General features: G+C 33.3%; 1 protein-coding gene across 1 annotated transcript; it reads right to left on the bottom strand.

Moving 5' to 3' along the window:
- Positions 1 to 229: 229 nt before the first annotated feature.
- Positions 230 to 5,688, bottom strand: LOC127854059 (uncharacterized). The gene is made up of 3 exons (XM_052388998.1): positions 4,819 to 5,688; positions 2,779 to 2,922; positions 230 to 2,402 (listed from the first exon to the last, which is right to left on the bottom strand). Exons 1-3 carry the CDS (start codon positions 5,069 to 5,071, stop codon positions 1,042 to 1,044), a joined length of 1,758 nt encoding a protein of 585 aa, XP_052244958.1. The 5' UTR covers positions 5,072 to 5,688; the 3' UTR covers positions 230 to 1,041.
- Between the last annotated feature and the right edge of the window lie 9,809 nt (positions 5,689 to 15,497).

Raw genomic sequence — 15,497 nt, forward strand, 5'->3', positions numbered from 1 at the left:
GGGAGGGACTGAGGGGAAGGGTCTACGTTGATATAAACAAGGGCGGATATATTTATGTGAGGTTCTACTATGTTCTATTCATGTAATACATTCATTTAAATCAAAGGTAAAGTTACAAAACATCGCCGTGGAGTAATGAGTAAGGTGTCTGCCTAGCGATTGGGAGGTCACGGGTTCGATCCCCACTGGGGGAGGGTTCTCTAGATCTTCACCCAAAGACACCAAATACTGGTTCTAGACCCAGGAAACGGACTCGATAGCGTTTCAATAAGTCTGAGGCTTTCGACGCAATCGAGCTTTAAAATAAATAGGTTAAAACTAAAGGTAAAAATTAAGGTAAAGTCTGCTTTGTGAACAATAAATTACACATATATTACCCATGTCACTTTATATAGCAACGGATTGCATCCCATGTAGTACTTTTCCCGATTACTCTTATGAACAATGTGTCTGGAAGTAACATCATAAACAACAACAACACTTGTTTATATTTCATATTTTAGTTTGTTGGGAAAATATGGCATATTGCATTCTTTGATTTTTACGGGATTGTTAAAAATATTGATTATTAAATATTTCTGAGTTTAAATAATGTTTATAACTTTTCAAATCATATTGATTTGATGGTCAATTTGAACGATAACCGTCTAGAAAAATTCTGCAAGTTAATAAGTATTGTCTTTCAGGCATTAGACATATATAATATTAAGTTATATTTAACATTCGAACCTTCGAATGTGTCCAATAATGTAAGAAGAAGAGTCAACCTGGCTAGATTGATTCAATTAAAACACGTACACTCACATTGAAAGGTGTAACATTAAACTATTTGTGGGATGTTACAAATATACCGATGTTGCATATACAAATAAAGCAATATCATTTTGACGGAAATTATTTCTTAGTCTGTGAAGATATAACGTATTTCAAAAGTGAATGCACGAATATAACAGTAACATACATGTATAACATGTTTAAAGAAGACATTAAAACATCATATTCACGTTATTGCAATCTTTAAAAACTAAAATAACAATACATTTAACTTTCACTGTCAATGTCATTCTCCTCTCCGGATTGTTTTTGCCTATGTTCCTTTAAAACTTTTAAAGACTTCATGAGTTTAAGTCCTGATTGCAAAACATCGTCAGTAGGTTTTTTACTATGAACAAAAGATCTAGGCTCCGGATGGGACCCTATACTGCCTATCTTAATAAGAGGTGCCCCGTAAACCCCTTCTATCATCTTACTCTTTTCAGCTCTTTCAGACAACATTTTTCGATGTTCTTTTGTGAGGGCTAGTTTCTTTTTACGAACACTTTTAACTCGTTTAATTGGTTTCGGTGGTTTAAGTGCGGGTATCATTGCGATTGTTTTCCGCGTTGCTTTCGCTCGCTTCTTTCCAGTCTTTCTGATAACCGGCATCTCCGTCTTTGACCGTTTGACGGCCAAGTCCTCTGGGACAGCAAGAGTCGCTGGCCCAATGTCATCCGTCGTTCTATATCGTTTTGTAACTAACGCTACACTCGAATCTCCATCAACGATCGTCATAGCAACACTTGTTCCGTTGTCGCTGGTGCTTTCTACTGGGGTCATGTCGCTGTCACCGCCAATTGAAACTTTATAAGAAACTCGATGTTGCTCTCCATTTTCATGAACTTTTTCGTCTTCAGAACTATATACATCGGATACACTTTCATCTTCACTGATTTCACTTGTCTCACCCGATTCGGAACCACTGTCTAAATATGCTGCACTCATAGCTCGTTGAGAATCAAGCAGCTCATTTTCAACATTTAACTGAGCTTTCACTGAAGTCTTGTTTTGCTCAGCTTGTACTAAAGTTTGGTCAGTTGTATTCAACATATTTCGTTGAGATTCCTCTTCGCGAGATTTTCCTTTTCCTAAGACGTCCTTAAGACCTATTTTCGCCTTATCAATTGCACCAACTTCGGATCGGAACCCATGTGAAAGAGGTGCTGTTGAGAAGATCAGGTCGTCTTCACCATGATCGGAATCACTTTCGTAGTGCATGTAAAAGGGTTTCTTCACTTCGCCATGCTCACTAAAGGGAAAATCAATAGACGTCCTTTCTTCTGAACTATCTTTCACGGATATATCCACGTGCTCCTCATTTAATAACCGTTTCTCCGTGGAATGTTCAGAGGAGGTACCGTCCATTAATTTTGTTGAGGAAGCATAATCGTAAGCGGCATTTCGTTGATTTATGATAGCAATAATTGCAAAGACAAACGCTACTAAGGCACAGACGCAGCCTACACAAGCAAACCAGAAGCAGATATTTAACTTTGCAAAACTGAATATCAACTTCGCACTTGTCGAAATGGTGTGCGAGTGATCTTCGGTCCCGAAGACTGCTATGCTCACTATTGAAAGTACCCCTGAAATATTAAACAACAATTGCACTTATTCTATGACATGAAGATAGACGCAAAGCCTAAACGACGGCATAGTAACAAAAGATAGGGCAAGTATTTTAAAAATTGTTTTTAACTTTTTCTGCGACAAGTTCACGTCTTTCTCTGGGAATAAAACAGCGTTTACATTAAGTTATATTTATTGTTTCTGCAATTAATTCATGTCACCAATAAAACAACGTGTACATTCAGTGCATGTCTATGAAAAAAAACTCATGGGAAGTGTCATATTACAAATCCCTCGATTCACTGGTTTTTGTAAAAGCTAGTCGAAAACGCATGGGCAGTGCACCGTGAACTGAATGACACATTTAAAATATATATTCTGTTTTGTATTTACCAGCTCCTATATCTGAAACAGTGGCGATGTAGAGACAAACGATATTACATCGAAATCGTGTAAAATATAGACACGTATTTATAACAGAGCCCAACAAAAGTAAGATGGCCAGTATCATCGTGCATGCGGCTGCCTGCTCACCATCTAAAACGAGAAATAACAGTACAGAATGATTACAGATGATTGCATTTAAAAAAAAATATGACAGTACATTCGCTTTGTGATAACGCATGAAATGAATGCGCGATAAATGAGCGAGTGTGATCATACCACAAAAAATACAGATATGTTTAGAATATTAGATATAAGGAAACACATTATCAGGAGATAATTTCTTGATATCCTCAATAAGTCTTTTATTAATTGTAAGTAACCGATTGCCAATACGATACAGGTTAACCCATTTATGCCTAGTGGACTCTCCCATCCTTCTAATTTGGATCAATTTATTTCCAAAATTAGGGATGTTTGTTGTATTTATTTCTATATTTACAACTGGGAGCACCGTCTTGAAACGGTCAATGCGAAGCAATGAGGGTTTAAACCGGTTGATGGAATGACCTCACACTAAGCCTATACTTAATCAATCAGAATTAAGGAATAAATACAAATTAACCTCATAACATCTTGCCATTTATGTAAATTTAGTATGTTAAGAATGAAGTGACGAATCAATTAGTTGGCTATACACCTTATGTAGTACTAGTTGACCTTTACAACTATTTTGTTTACATAAGAAACAATGGTGCTCAGTTATAAATAGTTGTTGAGTTAGAGATCAATTACTGGGGTAAAAAGACATCAGAATAAATAGCAACCTCTAATTACACACGTCCGTTTGTGACTACGGCACGTCGTGACACGTTGATGAATGCGACGCAATAGTCCATGAAGACAGTTAATGATGCGTTTAATTAAGCAAGATGCCTATCTGTTTATGAGGTATTCGATAACAGAAACGGCGTCATCAATTTGAACATAATATGGACTAAGACAAAAAAGAGTTCTCTGGCATTGAATCGAACGGCGCATAAACAATATTTTACATTGAGAAATGCTGGATTATTCCACAAGAAAAGCCTTTGTGACATCTTTGCATTCAATTTGCATGACCGTCCCGAACACGGAAGAGGCACGCATTTTAACAAAACGCTATTATGTTTTGAAGGCTAGTTTGAACAGTGCCTATTCACATTTTACTTTCAGAAAAGATATTGTTATAGCTCGAAATGTGTTTCAAGATTTATTTACTTAAGTTTGATAGATACTTCAGAACTATTAAACTTCATTATCGTTTCACCCTTTTTTAACAAATGCTTTAAATGAATCTATCTTTTCCGTAAACAACTTGGATTTTCTGTAGTTTGACATAATTATATGATGAATATTTGTGTAGACCTTCACAATAAAACAAAAAAAACTTCAGGCTACTTAAGCAAGAAAAGCAGACTTGTTATCAAATGTGTGCTTTAATTACTTGTATTTAAAACGTTGACTATATACTTATTTAATTATAAGGCTTTTGTAATGGTACACTATCGAAACAAACGTTCCAAGATCTTATGTTTATTGCAGGCATATTTATATATTTTTTATTTTAATAAAGCTTAAGTTTATACGGCATGGTTAAAAAGTCATTTTAAACCTCTAGATAACCGTGATGCAATCATTAATGTTTAAACCATTTATGCATAGCGTCTAGAAAAAAGGCATTGGCAAACAGCGTAGACCCAGATGAGACGCCGCATGATGCGGCGTCTCATCAGGGTATGCGCTGTTTGCTTAAAGGACTTTCTGTAAGAAATATTCTAAATATAGAAATAAATATACTATACATTCCTTATTTTGGAAATACATTGATCCAATTTAGAAGGATGGAAGAGTCCACTAGGCATACATGGATTAAACTATCTATTTTGTATATAAAAATCCATGCAGCTGCTATCAGACACAGTTGCTCCATATTCACAGCCGGGTTTAACATATAGCACTTTGAAAGAATGGGTGAAAATGATTTAATTTTTGACATTAATATTTCACCTGTGGAGGTTTTCACGGTAGCACACGTGTCCGTATCAATATCATTAGACGTGATTTTACTGCAATAAATCCAGAAACCGTAGTAAAACTTCACGTTGACGTCATTAGTGGTCCCGACGTCATCAGCATTGAAAGATTCGGCGTAGAGAACCCAGAACGGTAGGGAAAATGCTAAAATAAGAAAGACCAGCCCAACAGCGGTCAGTATTAGCTCCCACAAGACCAGTGTCTTCGCTTTTGTCTGGCTTTTCATCGTTGAATCTGTGAATCAAATTCTGTATTTATTTATCGCAATAACCTTTTTATAACTCTCACGCTTTCCCGAAAAAGTTACAAATGTGTGTCACAGTGTACGTTAAGTATAACGTTGTTTCATTATAGTCCTCGTATTTAATCAATGTCGTATTTTTCTATTTAATAGTTTTGCTCTAGAGGAAACACTTTTGTAAATCCGAAAATCAATTGTCTATTCTTGCTCCGAAAGGGTCAACGAAAATTTAAAATGATTCACATTATTATGTTTTCATTCATCTCTACCTTCCAAGCCTCTTCTTTCGCGTAAGGCGTTAACGCAGTACAAATTTTGCAATCAGTCGCCACTACTTCAATACTTAATTCCTTTAATTGCGCGACATTCTCGACTTAACAAATAGTGATTGGAGAAACGCGGAACCACACATTTTTTATCCATTTGTAAGGCTAGTAATTGGTATCTGTGCTTAAATAATGTTAAATCAATACAGGAGCGATGTTTTGTTTATACTGTTCCTTTGGTAATTACAATGACTGAAACGTCTTATGACTGCTACATTCCACACGTTTAGGGAACGGCATCCACGATACTCAATGACGATTTAAATACTCAGTGTTTATCCCGATAACTCTGTCCTTTTGAGAGAAAGATAACCCTTTGAGACCGGTAATCGACAATAACTTGCCACGTGCATACAACTTGGCCAAATCTGTTTCTTTAACTGTAAGTTATGAATACATTTGCATTACGAAATCTGTATTATTACTACGTGAACAACAACTACTGTAACTACTTCAAGAACAACAACAACAACAACTACTACATCTTCTTCTACTACTACTACTACTACTACTACTACTACTACTACTACTACTACTACTACTACTATTACTACTACTACTACTACTACTACTACTACTACTACTACTACTACTACTACTACTATTACTACTACTACTTCTACTACTACTACTACTTCTACTACTACTGCTGCTGCTGCTGCTGCTGCTGCTGCTGCTGCCACCACCACTACTACTACTACTACTTCTACTACTACTACTACTACTACTACTACTACTACTACTACTACTACTACTACTACTACTACTACTACTACTGCTACTACATCCACTACCACCATCGCTAACACCATCACCATCAGCGCCACCGTCAACGCCAACGCCACCGCCACCGCCGCCGCTGCCACCACCACCACCACCACCACCACCACCACCACCACCACCACCACCACCACCACCACCACCACCACCACCACCACCACCACCACCACCACCACCTACACCAAGAACAACAACAACACCACGAACACCAACACCTGTAATGCGTCATTTAAGAATGAAGTTGTTATTTTTCAATGGCTTACAATTACTTACTTGTCAGGACTCAATCTTTAAATAAAATAATAGCAATATAAGATCTTAATTGAAAAAACAATATTTTGTCCGTGATAAGTTTTTGTTTACTAACATCTTCAACCTCTATCTCTAAATCAGCTTTACAAACTTTCAATCTTTGAATTGATAGAATCACATTCGACTATTAATGAATTAAATATTTACGTATATTGCGTGTTTCGGCTTATTAATTTTAGTTATTCGCGTTTATTTGTTTGCGGTTTTACAAACATTAGTTTCATTTTGTTTTAAAAGTAAGTTTATTATGAAAGACGAAACGTTAAAATATACGACCAGTTTAAACAAGTTTGCTGGTCTGGACCCTTAATAATATCGCCGTGGCGTCGTCGATATTGTGTCATCCCCGATTCAATCCCCACTGCGAGAACGTTTTTTTTATATCTCCCCCAAAGACACAAAGAACTGGTTATAGTCCCATGAAACGGACTCGGGAGCGTTTCAAATATGCCCTAAGCTTTCTATGCAATCGAGCTAAAATATAGGTTTAAAATAATCATTTCAGTGTGTCAGATTCCTTCATTTTGTATGAAATCGAAATCCTATGTGTGTAATTTGCTGCCGACAAAGAAAGCTCTGGTGTGAACTGTTTCTATGGTTAGTTGGGGAACATCTTGTATTATATTTTATGAAACTATGAAACAATTATTTTTTAATAAACGCTTAAGGGTTACATGTCAATTGTTTCTAGTCTGGGAATGGTTAACAATGCATTCAACATTAATGAAAAAACAAACATTGATCTTTTTCATCATAGAAATAAGACGAATATGCACTTGTTTGTTATCTTGTAAAAAAATAATTATTAATAGAAACCGGGTTTAGTTACAAAAGGGATTTATTTCTGTGATTGAATAATGTATTTGGGGGAACGACTCCGTCTTATATTGTTTTGCTTGTGTCGCAGTATAAAGTGTAAAATGGTGTCCTTTGATGCTTTGCATCAATGGCTTTCTTTGTACGATATATATAATATACTGTATACTGCATTAAATGTTAGTGGACTCAATATAAACCATAGGTCTATTAAGCGCACATATAAATGAGTTTTTATTGGTTTTGCCTGTTTCCAAACATGTGTTTTGGGACATCAGTGTCTTGAACCCTTTTTGTTTTTATTTAATTTGTGTATATACACAGATAACTGATAAAAGTATGTAAAATACCAATACAATAACCCGTAAGGTTGAATAACCGGAACCCCGAATTCAGTTTTATGTGTTAACAGTGTATGCAAAAGTAAATAAATACATTATAGTATAATAATTAAGTAAATTGAGGAATACCACTATACCATGTGCTGCATTAATATTTCACTGAAGTAAACACGGATGTTTTTGCGTTTGCAGACGTCATTCGAGCCTGGAAAGATCTTGCACTACCCAATACCCTAAAAAAAGTGCGACATTTAACATTGATATGGCGTTGATAGCGGCTCTAAAATTTGTTGCGACATTAAGCACTAACGATTCAACATAAAGCGTCAAGAGGTTTTGCGACATTTAGCAATGGTGGCGACGTAATCGTTAAGCCTGCGACATTAACCGTCGGTGCGACTTTCAACGTCGCTACAAATAGACATTCCACAAAGATAATACAGGCGTATTTTGTGGCAATTATTCATTTAAAGACATTAAAATATTGTAAAAGCCATATTTCTTCAACTAGAAAACAATTGTAATTATGTCAATTTTATCACAATGTTTTATGTTCAAAATCAAACAAGAAATCAGTAACACAGCTTTCATTGAGAAGTATTATTGTGCGCAAGTTATTAAGTTGACAATGATAAAATACATAATTGACAAGCGGTTTTAAATATACGCCTTTTAGAAAAGCTCAGATTTCTTTTCAGTATCGCTGTTTATTTTTGTTTTGCAAATGTATTTAATATGTCAAAATTGACATAGAAAGCGACATATTAGAGAAAGATTATGGTACAGAATGAAACGATAATATACAGACACGTTATCAATATTTTAACAATTATGTGTCTTGTAAATATTTCTGTAGTGAGTAATTGTAGTATGAGTCTTGGGTGCATTGCTTAAGATATCGATATAAAACGTTGGTATAAAAATTATATATATAAATATGCTTTGATATTTTGTCGCTTTGACGTAGAGTTTAATAGGGCAGTATTGCGTTTGTTTTGGCGTCCACTTACTATTATAAATGGATTTTCCCTTGTATGTGCTCGCACGGACTTGCCGATATCGACCCTATTTCGACTTGATGATGGCAATATCTGAGCTGTATGCTGAAAATATATATTTGTTAAAGTGTTTAGGGACATTCTTGATCATTGTGCCATATCTTTTCATACATAAAAAAGAAATTTGAAATACACAACCAATGAAACTGGAATCATGTATTGATGCGACATCTGTCTGACGTCTTACAATAGACATACACGGTGTATCGTATCGGCGAGACTTATCAACGACAGCGCATTTGCTAATGATAATCATTCGCCTTCATATGGAAGCGAAATAAAGATACGTCAGGCTCTCCACTATATATTCTTTTCTAAAATGCTTTAGCAGAAGCCACTGGGCAGCAGAAACCAGTACCAAGGAATCAAGATAGATCGTCTGTTTTTTACAAACCGATATATGATAATTTTGCATTTGTCGTTAAATTTGCTTTGCTGTAACTTACAGGGACTTGTTAAATGTTAAGTAAACTGACGATTTTCAATATAATTATCATAGATTCGATAAAGAATTATGCATTATGTTACACGAAGCAAAATAAACAATTCTTGCTTTAGAACCGGCCAATATAAAATGTTTGCTATGTCCATACCCGTCACTCTATCACTTTTTTGTCGCGCATAATACAAAAAGTGTAACTATCTCAGCGATGTAACTTTTCAAACAAACTCTTCAGCATGTTATCTTTTTTTCTTTAGTATTTTAATAAAGTTTACAGGTATGTTGTTTCAAGTTGTTCACAAATGTGAGAATGTGCCTGTTGTAATAACATATTGTGTGCAGTTTGATGTGTTTTTAACGGTTGTTAATTATGCAATATTCCACCCTCTCTCAATACAAATCCTGAACCCGTTCCTGTCGATGGGGACCCAAGCCACTTATCCTAACATAAATTTAATTTTCATAAAAATAACACGACGTTAAGGAAAACGATGTTTGTAAATGTATCGAAATATTGATTGGAGACATCGAGTTAAATAAGGTTGTTAGTACATGGCAACCTAAAAAACTCGCATAAATTTGTTCATGACTATGAGAAAGTGCCACACCCGATATCACTTTTTTCTGGTCAGAACAGAACAATTAGCAACATATATGTTCAACCAAGCGTGTAATAAAATCGGGTAGCAAATAAAACCTCATTTCCAATTTTGTACTTGTTAAAATATTTTCTTACAATTTCATATCTTAAGAAAAAAAGCGTTTCCTTATACATATTTTTTAGCATGTTTTAAAACAATGTTTAATCAAAATATATTTCCTAACGATTCGTCAGTTTTAAAACCGTAAGTGCTTTCGTCGCTATAATTTATTATAATTGTGGTGTTTTAACTGATGACTTCATATATGCTGTCAACAGATCATGTTATTGCTGCATAACTAGGTTCAAAGATTGGAGAAAGAATAAACTCTGGTCATAACATGAATTTTCCAACGTTCTAAATAAGGGCTTGCTGAGATTATTATGTAATTGTTTAAAGAGGATCTATTATTTTTAGACGGAATATTAAAACTTCATACTTCCTTCAACTATCTTGAATTATGGTGTTACGAAATTCTTAGCGGTCGAAGGAAATGTCTGTACAGGTTAGCTTGACTGTCAAGGGGAGGCTAATAAGACAACACAATCTTCAACAATCGAGCAAAGAGCATGTTATATCAACCAAGCTACCATTAAATGTCCATTAATTAATGTTTGTTTAATAAATAATTCGTCATCGAGCAATGTCCTGTTAGAGCTGAACAAATGCGGGCCATTTTTATGTACTTCTTACGTGGATATTCTGGACAAATCAAACAATGTTATTGTTTTACAATTATCTGTTCCAATGTCGTTATTTACACATGTCTATATATTATTTTAGCTGCCAAAGTCGTGCGTTGCATAATGACTAATTTATTGTGAATTGTTAACTTTTTTGTCATAAATCGTCGGAGGTTAGATTCATGTCATTATGATTAAGCCATATTTTAATGTTTGAATATAGATGTCTTATACATGTACATGCTACTTAGGGAGAATACAATACATATATTGTATATCACGTGTAGTGCATACTTTTTACTGATTGTTTAATTGCTGAATGCGACCTTTTCTAAAGCGCGATAAACCTATGCATTATTAACAATTTTAAAAATATAAACATAACATTGATCCACTCAATCCTCGATTGAAAACAAGAAACAGGCCAAGTACAGGTACGGTTATATGGACTAGCTATGAATAATACGCGTTTGGTGAGTTAATAGTTTTCAGTTTATTTTTTTCCTCGTTAAATGAGGATTACACATGTATTAACACGATTTTTTTAAAGTTTTACAAATCGAAAACGTAAATGTTGCCTTTATCCTTAATATGCGGATATGCAAAATTTCAGTCAGAAAACTAATCCTTAATTAAAGACAAACAACAAGTTAACCCATATGTACCAACAACATTTATTTCACATTCATTCTTGATTAAATGTATCTCACATTTCACATCTCGCTTTCAAAATCATGCACTACAAAACAACAACAATAAATTGAAACAATTAGATTATCAATATCTTTATGAAAAATACTGACAAAGATAATTATTATCGTTTCATGTATTTTTTAAGGATATTTATTGGATACAGAAAATCAGTATATTTCTTTAATTATAAATGTTGTTTTGTTATTGATATATATTATCATTGACTTCACATATATATTTTTCAAAGCATACATTTAATTTATTATATACAGAAAATCACGTACGTTACAATTTTATTTTTTAAATCATACATATTATGCCTCTAGAGCCCGTCTTATCATATCATACGACAAATTGATGTTGCGACTGAATTTTATGCTCACAACAAATACACATTTATGATCTGATTGTTAAGGAAATAACGATCACGTGAAAGATTAAACAGATGAATAAAAAAAAAACAAAAAAACCACATAACCAATTATTTTGGTTGGTGTTCATCCGTTATACTTAAAAAACATCGTAACTTAAGTTGGTCGTTCGATGATTGATACGAGGGGCTATTGATACAGATAATCATTAACGTTACAGGCGCATTTATTAAGACATACATATTATGTATCCGATAAATGTTATACTTTTCGTTACATGTATATATTTTTCATAATGTTTGTAACATTACAACAATTAAAAAGGAAAAACTACATTATACACAATACATAAATACAGTTAATGGCATCCCAAATCCACAAAATACTATATATCCAGATAGTTTTTTATTTAAATAACGGCATAAACCTTGTCGATAAAAGCAAGTTCATGTCTTCCAAACAGTCAACTATCAGTGTTATATATACTTAAACATAAAATTGCAAAATTAAATAACTCAACGTAAAAAGGGTATATAAACATTGCCCATAGCCTCATATGTATATAAAATAGAAAAAAACTCAAGAAAAATCAACTGCAACAAATTAACAATCCTAAAAAAATATGTTCTTTTATCGGGAATCAAACAGTTGATTCAACATAAGTTTACAGCCCCGTCCACTGGATATACTTCGATTTATACTAAAACGGTTTTCCGAATGAAAACAATGTGTATCTCAGTTAAAACTATTTCGATTGATACAACAGAATCATCACGCGCTTTCGCGATTATAGACACTTTGCACATATTAATCGTCAATCTTCATTATTCCCACACTATCAATGCGTTTTATTTTAATATTGTGTCGGTTAAATGTTCACACGAATCATTTTTCTTCAAAGAGCTTTTTATGTTTGTTGAGTGAACTGCGTCTTTCATAACAATCAAGTTTAAAAAGACGCTTAATTAGATCGTAAACAGCGGGTAATATACCCCGCTTATTCAGCCTATGAAGCAGTCTTTAAATTAGCTATTAAAAGGTGTAGAGAGTATATGGTGATGTAAAAAAACTATTTACAACATATTAATAAATATACAAAACATGCATATGCAATAACAACAATCTAACCTTCTTCGATCATAATAAAATCAATAAATATAACAATTCACATCTTTATCTATAATTGCACTGTGAATACTCAAGGAAAGATTACACGTGGGTATTTCTTGCCTGGCAACATATGACCGCCATTTTCATGTGTATACATATATTGCGGACCTCACACGCTTGCTTTGTAGATATGTACCAATTTAATTGGGCCTACTAAATTTAATTATCGTCGGTAATTTTGTTTCAACAACGCATGCTAACCAAATATACATAGAATCATGTATTAAATAACACAGAAAGATCAATGGCATATACAAAGACATTATTTATATACAAATCAACACATTACATTATAAATAAATATAGATATCTGGGTCCATATATACCTAACAGTAACAGTGACTAACGACTTCAATTATTGGTTTACTTTCAGTAAACATACATTGCTCTATTTCTGTTAGTATGCAAAATGATAATTTAACACTTTTTGACATCGTCTGTGTCACAAATAATAGTCGAAATGCTTGCAATCAGTTGGGACATAACTTCGGGCCCACAGTTCACTTGTGCGACTATTAATGACAATGAAATCAGCCAACATTTGTTAAAAAACATACAAACTTGATACATGTTTACAACAATTTAAGCATTCGTTCTTGAACGTAGTACATAATCTATGAACATAAATCTATTGTCACTCAATTGGACACGTTTGCTGAAAAAAGTGACAATAAACGCCTCAATGTGCTAATGGGAAACCAGCATGGTATTGCAATATAAAAAATACATCAGTATGCATATCTAAAAACGAATCCTTATAAGTAAAGGTACATTTTTATAAATAATTATACGCCGCCACATCCGTTCTCCGTGTGATAATGAAATGAACAAACTTCATATATTTACATATGATTAAAATAAATATGACTTATACACGTTTATATTACGTGTCCGTTTAAATATATACCGATTCAAATAATACAATTCAAAAACATACGTGGATTTTCAAAATACAATTTCAATTGACTTTGAATGGTAAGTTTAATTTATAGTAAACACATATAATGAATTAACTCTTATTAATGCGTATATTGGGATATATTAATGAAAGAAAAAGAAAAAAATGTGTTTTTTATAACCCAAATACTTTCATAATAAACCCAAAGGCTATACATGTACGTAACAAGGTTTAAACAAAGCTTGTAAAACATTTCACATTCATGAACAATTGAACATACGCACACTCATGCACGTGCGTTGTTAAATGGAATATTTATATAAATTACAAAAAACACATTGACAATATATAATAATAAACACCCATCAACTACATAACAGGTTAAGCGATTTCTTAATACCTTGGGTACTTTTACTTAATTCATGAATCATTTGTTGAAAATAATAATTTAGCGATAACGGAATTTTAAAGAAACCAAGTCACAAAGAAACGTGTTTTCCTAAAACAAACGAGAACATCGCTTTTGAATCATTCGTAATGAATATATAACCACGCTGTATCATTTTTTTTTCAAGAAACATATATTCGTTAAATCTCCCCCTCCAGACACCAAATACTGGTTTTACCCAGGAATCTGACTCGATAGCGTTTCAATAGCGCCTTAAGCTCTCGATGAAAATGATCTTAAAAAAAATAGGTTTAAACTGGACATGTATTGTAAGAATATCGTATTTCAAAACGTTCTTGTAAAGTTTCGCAAATATATTGTTTTGTTCTGTTTTTAAGTTGCCAGTATTCGATATTCACTAAATTATGCAATATATTGACACGGGGGTTAAATTAAGCACATGCAATGTTTCTATAGTTGAACAACTCACATAAGTATTCAATACAGTTCTTAATGCAATTTAAAAGATAACACAATGATTATTGATGTTTTTGTAAAAAAGTGAATGTACAGAATTCGCATCGCTCAAATCAATTAATTATTATTTTTCAGAATTCATTTACGAAAAAAATATGCGACTTCCATAGAAACAATGCAATACAATTTTAAGAGTTATATAAAACAATATATCACAACTGCAACTTCTGAAAAAATAACTATTTACAAGATATGCCTCATCTCAATAAGATAATTAATTATTTACAAAATAGACTTAAAATAATCAAACTAAATTTTAAACATTTCAACTTCAATGAAACTTTCTTATTTCTTTAAACAGTAGCCGACATTCTAATACTATCAAAGTTAAATCAATCTATGATTTGTTTTTTTTTATACAAAACAATACAATGTTGGTGAATTATTTTTACAATATATGCAACTCATGGATATTGAATAAACATAGTCTGCGGTATCTGGTTGCCAAATTAAATCATCATCCATGTCCCATTCAATCAACGGATAGCTACTAAATAACCCCTATATAACCCCAAAGCACGGTATTTATGATAACAAAAATGAAAACCACAAAAGCGATCACCACAAAATTACATAATTTAACGTGTAAAAGGCGACTGTTATATATTAACACCTCTGTAATATAGAAGTATTTACACTAATATTTACAATAAAGCTTAAAACATATCGAATGAAACATACACTTGTTGTACCACGATTGTTGACAAAAGCATAATTGCTATACATGGAAACACATGAAACATCAGCGCTTTAGTTTGTCATAATATATAAGCATCATGCAAAAATCTGGCATTGAGCACAACCATGTTAAGGATTCAGTGACATCTGGCGTTTTAATCACAAAATGAATTTGTGTATGCGACATCGGACTTTAAAAGCATACACACGTTCTCGATTTTGAAATATTTGGCAAGTATTTTCATGATGTGTTTGCGACGCATTATTTTAAACACAC

Source organism: Dreissena polymorpha, chromosome 12 (genome assembly GCF_020536995.1).
Source record: "Dreissena polymorpha isolate Duluth1 chromosome 12, UMN_Dpol_1.0, whole genome shotgun sequence".
In the NCBI taxonomy this organism is placed as follows: Eukaryota; Metazoa; Mollusca; class Bivalvia; order Myida; family Dreissenidae; genus Dreissena; species Dreissena polymorpha.